This window comes from Centruroides sculpturatus, unplaced genomic scaffold (genome assembly GCF_000671375.1).
Source record: "Centruroides sculpturatus isolate CEXI.00-Female unplaced genomic scaffold, Cexi_2.0 scaffold1662, whole genome shotgun sequence".
NCBI lineage: Eukaryota > Metazoa > Arthropoda > Arachnida > Scorpiones > Buthidae > Centruroides > Centruroides sculpturatus.
Window position 1 is genome coordinate 136581 of NW_019385783.1, and position 8518 is coordinate 145098.

The window sequence follows — 8518 nt, forward strand, 5'->3', positions numbered from 1 at the left end:
CTGTGGTAATCTTCTGTGTTTTTTAAATGACTGCTTTTAAACTTGACAGCCAAGTAGCCTAAAAAAGAAGGTCAGGTCGTCAGAGGTTTATGTTTTGGAATACATAAAGTGAATAAATGATGGTTTACCAAAAATTTTTGGACAGTCTGTGTCTTCAATTAATTTATAAAAAAAATTATCATCATTCAATGAAATTCAACAATTTATTTATTTTACATACACAATAGGAAGTGTCACTGGACAACTTATTTTCTCCCCAAATTAAAAAAGAAATAAAGATCATTAAAAGCACTAACAAAAGAAAAATATACCTATAACAAACAATTGTGCAGAAAAAAATATTTGTAGATCAACAGAAGATTGCATATTATCGTGTTTCCCCGAAAATAAGACATCCTCTGAAAATAAGACCTAGCAGAGGTTTTGCTGAATTGCTAAATATAAGGCCTCCCCCAAAAGTAAGACCTAGCAAAGTTTTTTTTTAGTTGTAACGGTCATCGACAGATGGTTGAAAGTGGCTGTTGGCTTTTTGAAAGTACAGCCACTGATTGGTCAGCAGACAATCATGCCACACAGCATGATTTGCATAAGACTATGGCTTGGGAATCACAGATTTACATAACGTTACGGCTGGTGATAACTAATTGGTCGGCTGGAAATCACACCACATCACATTTGCATAGTGCTATGGTTCAGTAAGCACTAATTGGTCATCGAGCCCGATGTCAACATCACCTTCGTCAAACTTCGACTTTGGAATTTTTTTTGTTCAACAATAAATGTGAATTTTTCTTCATGGAAAAATAAGACATCCCCTGAAAATAAGACCTAGCACATCTTTGAGAGTAAAAATTAATATAAGACATTGTCTTATTTTTGGGGAAATGGGGTATATAGTATGTATTTACATATGTGTTTAAAATTTATTAAGTCAAGATGTAAAAATTGTTCAACATTACAATGTTTTGAGAAAAACAGTAAAAATAAGACTTAATAGAAAGAGCTAGCCTAAAAGAAGGAGTAAAAATGCAAGATAGATTACAGGTTAAATCAGGCATGGCCAACATATGGCCCACAGGCCGGATCCAGCCCATCTAATGAACTTATGTGGCCTGTGATTAATCTTTCAACATTAGCTACTGAAGTCCGACTAACTCGATGAAAAATTCTGACGCCTGAAACGAAAAAAAAGAAAAAGGTCACTCACTGTGCATTTAGAGTTAACCCTCCATTACAAATCTCTTAAGTACAGCATAGATTGTTGATAAAGCATGATAATGTGAAAAATGTATCTGTAATCTCTATGTACAATTTAGTCTCTACGGGGTGACACCACAATGAGATCTCGCACCACCTCAAAATCTTCCTAGGGCAGCCTCTGGTTTGGCCCGTGAAAAAAGTTCTCTTTCCAATTCGGCCCGAAGGCAAAAACTGTTGGCCACCTCTGGGTTAAATATTCCTCTGGGGAACCTGTAGGGAAAGCCAATTTGAAGTAAATAAAACCATTGAAATATTTGTAAAAAGTAAATGATCAAAATATTTAACATGATCAGTAAGAGATGGAAGACTCAATCTAGACTTATTATCATCAAGATTAACATCAAGAACAACATCAAGATTAGGTCTAAATGGGAGGTTAGCAAGTTTGTTTAAAAGAAGATAAATTTTATCAAATTCCTTAGAAATTTTAGTAAAATGAGATGGAGCAATGATTGCCAAAATTAGAAGGCAATAATCAAATAACTATTGGAAGTTAGCAGAGAAGAGGGAATATAGTACTGTATTGAACATAGTTTTAGATGAAATGGATGTACAAAAGTGCCATAGTATATTTCAACAAATAGCTAAAGATTTTATTTTATCAGTGTGTCTTTTAAAAGTAAGTTTATTATCTAAGATTATTCCAAGGTCATTAAAAGAGTTAATGTATTGAATAAGTTTGTATATAAAAAGGGTAAGAGGGTATCACAGTTTAAGGAAAAAATACATTAAAGAATTCATTGCATTATGGAACAGATAACTGAAAATGTGTTCCAATATGTAAGGAACAATTTAAACTGTAAAATACACTAAATAATTTAAAAGTATAATAAATAAATAAATAAAGGGCAACATGTTTAAAGGATGTTACTTCTTGTTACCTTTATTTATTTCTTTATCATACTTTTAAATTATTTAGTACGCTTTGCAGTTTAAATTGTTCCTTACATTTTGGAACACATTTTCAAATATCTGTTTCATAATGCAAATTTTTTAATGTATTTGAAAGCTAGAGAACCCAAAGAGGGTATTAGACCAAAATCATTTGTTCTTAGTAAAATTTTTGCTGGTAATAAGGTGTTTGGTATTTATTTTATCATAATTAAACACAACAGAGATACTTGAATATTTATATAAACATATCAAAATAAGATTTTTGTTGTAAAATTCAAAAACCTAGGGCCCTTACTTATACAATGATTAAATAGTCATAGAGAGAGAATTTTATTTATAAATACAGTAGAGCATCAATTATCTGAATACCAATCAATCAAAACATCGGTTAACCAAAAGTGTTCCAGTCAACAAATTCAAATTTCCGCTAGTGCTGTGGTGTTGCAGCACTCTTTCCCTCCCTGTTAATCTAAACTGTAGGTCTACTTTAATGTACTACTTTATATAAGATATGTATTTGTAAGACATATGATACAAAATATATACAGTACAGTTTTGTGTTAATATATTTTTTCATAAATGATCAGTTATCCGAACAATCCCATTCCCGAGTTGTTTCAGATAATCGATGCTCTACTGTAAGTATTTTTTCCTACTTCAATATTTAATATTGCATTAAATTTTTACATACTAAGTAAAGAAATGAAAATAATTTTATTTAATTTTGAATATTTAATAGATAATTTATACATATACTTAAACATGACTTTTTTGCTGAAATTTTTGTTTTGTATATGTTTCTATCATTTACAGGTAAAGATACTATATAAAAACGTTTCATTTTTCAGTAATAATATATAAAAAATTAAAAATATTTTTATTAATTATTAAAACTATTCATCTCTTAATATAAATTCTGATAAGATGTCTTAAAATGATGAAAAATAGATTTAAAAAGTCAATATAGTTAAAATTTTATTCCATGAAATGAGACATTCCAACATATTTCTAGAGTAGTAGTTTTAGGATTGAGAAAGTTTTGTTTATTTGAAGCTTATATTTCTTTCTTGAATATAATTAAGATTTTTAGAATCAGTATAAAATTTGTAAGGAAGTGATCTGATTGATTGTATATCAGATGAAATATGCATTTAGTATGTGATAGTTCAGACTGTTTGAAAGTAAAATATCTTTATTAAAAAAAAAAAAAAGACATTAAATAGAATAAAATTTCCATACCATATTTTCTGAATTGTTCTTTTTCATATGATTATTAATACTATTAGGAAACATTTAAAGTAAATGCATTATAAATTTACAGATAACAACTGATTGTGGTAATATCATTGAAGCACAGAGAGTTGTGATTTGTACAGGAGCTTTTACAAATTTTAGGCAACTGTTGCCTAATTATGGTATTTTATCACCAGATATGGAAATAACTGAAGATTCAGTAGCTTTATTAGAAATATCAGAAGATGAAGCTGAAAGATTAAAGTATGTTTTTAATATCAAAGTTTCAAATCTGATCAAATTAAAAATGACTGATTTAAATGAAATTTTTCTTGATAAAGATAAGTTATATTCTTCAATTTAATTTTTATATAATTTGAAAAATTTCAATATTTGTAATAATTTATTAATAAACTTTAATCTTTATAGCAGAGAGAGTGATTTAAAATATAAAAATTGTCTATAAATTTATGAATATAATTAATCACTTATTAATCTACAAAGTTTTCTTTTGTTTTCTGATATTTTAATGGTTTTTGAGGCAAAAAAAATGTTTTTTTTTGACTATTTGAGTGAATATAACATTAAATCTGTTATAATGCACATGAATATTTAATCAATTTTAATTTTAAATGTATATTTGTTCTTTACAATATTTGTTATTATTGTGGTGGCTGCTTCAATGTTTAGTATTATTAAANGTCAACATACTGGCGGACGGTCATTGTACCTTCAACAACCACCAACTTGGTCCTGCTCTCATAACTGATTGCCTCCCAAACCATGACACCAGTAGTTGGACCTGAGTAATACTCTGAAATTACAACAGGGTGGGCTGTTTCTCCAACATGCCAGTGGACATGTTGCTGACTATCACATTGGCCTAAACAGAATCGGGATTCATCACTAAACACAACTGTACACCATTCATGTGTCCAGTTACGTCTAGCAGCACACCAAGTTAGCTGTTGTTGGCGATGAAATCTGGTTAAGGAACACATTGCATGGGGGTCCGAGATCTCAGTCCAGCATCAAGCAATTGGTTTACAATTGTCTGTGGGGTGACTCTGGCATTAACTACTGCTCGGATATGTGCTGCCATTGTGAGACTCCGGAAGTAGGTCGAAATTCGTGTACAGAAAATGTTTTAATTTCGTATGAAAAAAATTTTATAATTATTAATCTTATTGTAAAAAGAAACCATCAAATGCAAAATGAATATTTTATGTCCATATAAGGACATATCTGTAAAATTTTCTAAGAAAGTCAAACTACTCAGGTTAAAACAATGGATGAATTTGAGTACTTAGATCGAACGTCTTCGATAGGAATCAAATTGTCAGTCGGAGTTGACTCACCCTGCGATCTGGGCACCAATCTCGTTACAATTCGTAACGAGGAGGGGACCAATTAGAGAGCAGGGGTAGATCGGCATCGACCTATCGGAATGTTCAATCTTGGATCCAGAAAAAACTTATAAAAACCACGCAAAAATAGGATGTGATGTTCTTGGTTCGTAGTTCTTGGCCTTTGGTTCGCAATGCTCCTCTCCAGGATTCTTGTCATCCGGACATTCTCCCACGAGAACTTGTCAGATATTCGGAGGACTTGTCTTCACCCTCCCGTGCCATCAAGATTGCTAAAGTCCACCTTGTAGATAGAAGACCTTGGTTCAAATAGTGTTGTGCAGCCCGGAGTCAACGTCTTCATGCCGCCATCGCTGGAAGAAAAACTATCGTCAGAACAGTTGAACTTTTAGTGTTACGAACTTGTTGCTCGACTTTGGATAGGTGTTACGCCGTTTTTAAGGATTTGTTGTAAGAAAAATTTTTATATTTATTAAACGGTATACGATGGAGAACCTGTCTCAGTAAGTTTTTTCACTCCCACACGACAGTGCTGACCGCTTGACTGTCGCGACACTTTCTCCCCAATCGGCAAACCTCACACCATTGCCCATCTGTTAGCAACTGCCATCTGCACAATATGGTGGTCTTCATGTGGCGTCATTCTTCTGCATGGATCTGTGCCAGGTCTGCGAGTACTGGACACTTCCTGCATCCACCTTGTGACCACTCTTTGTACTGACATTGCAGTACGGTCAGTCCTTTGGGTGATTTTACAATATGATGCTCCCGTTTCTAACATGCCAATTATCTGACCTCTTTCAAAGCCAGACATTTGGGTGTACAGAGTTCTCACTCATTAATATGGCATAGCTGGTCACCAACAACCTGTGGACCAAAAAAAGTTATGTTCCCTAACACAGTTTACAACTTATAAACTAAACACTATAGCAATTTTGCATAACAAATGTCTCCATAATTTCCATACCACTGTATGTACTTCATTTAATTTTTGATCATTCAATACCCTTCAAAAAAAAGATTCTTTTGCCCCAATTTCATATGTCTTCGACTATACTGAGTGGGTGTAACACTTTCAATTTCCGCCAGTGTAGAATAAGAATACAGTCAAACTCTCTTATTTATAAAATAACGACCTTTAGTATTAGCAGCAATAAACAGTTAATTATGGCTATGAGCATAGTTTGTTTGCTTTAACTGCCTTTTACCTAAGTAAAAAAATTTAGATAATTAGTGAAAATCATGAACTCTTCTTTTCATAACTGATTTACACAATATTACTTGGTATACAGTACATTCACTGTTCTCAGACTGTGAGTGTATACCATGTGAAGTTCATCAGTTCAATTGATAGACCTATCAACTAGGTAAAAATATTTTTCTTTATTAAATATAGTTTAAGGTGTGACTTTTTATCTGTAAGTTGTTGTTTTATGTTATTTTTTCATCTTTGACTTACTCATGCGTGAATATTAGCTATTTTTGAATATAATTATGAATAGTTCAAAAGTAGTACTGCCTAATTCAGGATGTCTAGTCACTTTATTATAGCTCTAAATTATGCCAGTTTTAAATCCTTGTTTTTATAATCTTATGTTTATAATATCTGCTTTTATAATATCTTAGAATTTTTATTCCATGAAATAATAGCATTGTGAATAAAATCCTAAAAATCATTTATTTTCATTGTGAAAAAAACTAGATATATCTGAATAAAAAATATTAACCACTGAAATTCTGTAATATAAAATGGAGATAGCAATAATGAAATGTATGAGTGCTGTTTCATACATCACATACAAAACCAACACTAGCACTATGAAAAGAAAAATTTACTAATGTTTTTGTCTATATGAAATAGACATCATCAGAATGAAAGTTATCACATACAGCAAAACACTTTCTAATTAATATATATAGATAAATTGCCAGGACCACTAAGGTGCATTTAGCATATCGATGCTCTCCAACAATCTTCTTTCTCATCAGAAGTGATAAAAACTATATACATGACTACACTACATACAATTCCGGACGCTTATCATTGGCGAATACAAATCACGTGATACAAAATCATCCATTTCATGTAATTATTATATTCAAAAAATAACCAATCACGCACAAAACTTTCTTTCTAGTCATTGGGTAATTAAAGGACCAAATGGAAAAACATGTACAAGAGGAGAACCTATTTCATGTGGAGACACAATCAGATTAGAACATTTAATAACTCAAAAACATCTTCATAGTCATTTATTTTCACCTCTCTCTGGTAATCAAGAAGTTACTGCATTTGGTGATAAAGGAGAAGGAGATTCAGGTGATCACTGGGTTGTAACATGTAATGGTCAGTACTAGGATAGAAAAGAGGATGTTAGATTAAAGCATGTAGACACGGATGCCCTGTCACCTGATGATGGCCTATTCCATTAGGCTGAAAACGTTTGTGATTTAATAAATATTTTCAGCGTTATAAGGTGTTAAATGTTTTATTAAATGTTTTAAAAGGAAGCTGAGTTTGATATTCAATTTATTGTTTTTAAAACTGTGCAAACTATTTTTTTGAAAAAATCACTATAAATGTAACAAATCTGCTGGTTTGAATTACTAAATAAACACTAGACACCTTACTACCAGCAAAAATTTTACTATTAACAAATACTTGTATCTTCAGGCTTTCTATCTTTCAAATATTTATTTATTTTTTTATAAATTAATTGAAGACACTGACTGTCCAAAAATTTTTTACTAAACCACCATTTATTCACTTTACGTGTTCCAGAACATAAACCTCTGACGACCTGACCTTCTTTTTAGGCTACTTGGCCGTCAAGTTTAAAAGCATTCATTTAAAAAACACAGAAAAATATTCAATTAAAATTATAAAGTTAAAATTGGAACTGGTGGATCTTACAGTTATCTTCCTGTTTCTTCATCTTTTCCATTTGGGTATTTTCAGGCCCTTATATCTGCTGGAGAAATGTGCTGGTAAATGTAGATTTCTATAGCCTCCCCCTGGTGACGAATGCTTGTAAACTTTTAATCGTTGAATTTCTTTTTATAATTTTAACTTTATAATTTTAATTGAATATTTTTCTGTGTTTTTTAAATGACTGCTTTTAAACTTGACAGCCAAGTAGCCTAAAAAAGAAGGTCAGGTCGTCAGAGGTTTATGTTTTGGAATACATAAAGTGAATAAATGATGGTTTACCAAAAATTTTTGGACAGTCTGTGTCTTCAATTAATTTATAAAAAAAATTATCATCATTCAATGAAATTCAACAATTTATTTATTTTACATACACAATAGGAAGTGTCACTGGACAACTTATTTTCTCCCCAAATTAAAAAAGAAATAAAGATCATTAAAAGCACTAACAAAAGAAAAATATACCTATAACAAACAATTGTGCAGAAAAAAATATTTGTAGATCAACAGAAGATTGCATATTATCGTGTTTCCCCGAAAATAAGACATCCTCTGAAAATAAGACCTAGCAGAGGTTTTGCTGAATTGCTAAATATAAGGCCTCCCCCAAAAGTAAGACCTAGCAAAGTTTTTTTTTAGTTGTAACGGTCATCGACAGATGGTTGAAAGTGGCTGTTGGCTTTTTGAAAGTACAGCCACTGATTGGTCAGCAGACAATCATGCCACACAGCATGATTTGCATAAGACTATGGCTTGGGAATCACAGATTTACATAACGTTACGGCTGGTGATAACTAATTGGTCGGCTGGAAATCACACCACATCACATTTGCAT

The 8518-nt window shown here is 31.6% G+C and overlaps 1 protein-coding gene across 1 annotated transcript in view; it reads left to right on the forward strand.

Moving 5' to 3' along the window:
- The window catches only part of LOC111642107, a 33036-nt gene extending 25924 nt beyond the window's left edge, over positions 1-7112 (forward strand). Inside the window, exons 6-7 of the mRNA XM_023388386.1 lie at positions 3476-3651; positions 6893-7112. Coding sequence (XP_023244154.1) covers positions 3476-3651; positions 6893-7112 — 396 coding nt within the window. The remainder of the gene's footprint in view (positions 1-3475; positions 3652-6892) is intronic.
- The last annotated feature ends 1406 nt before the right edge of the window (positions 7113-8518 follow it).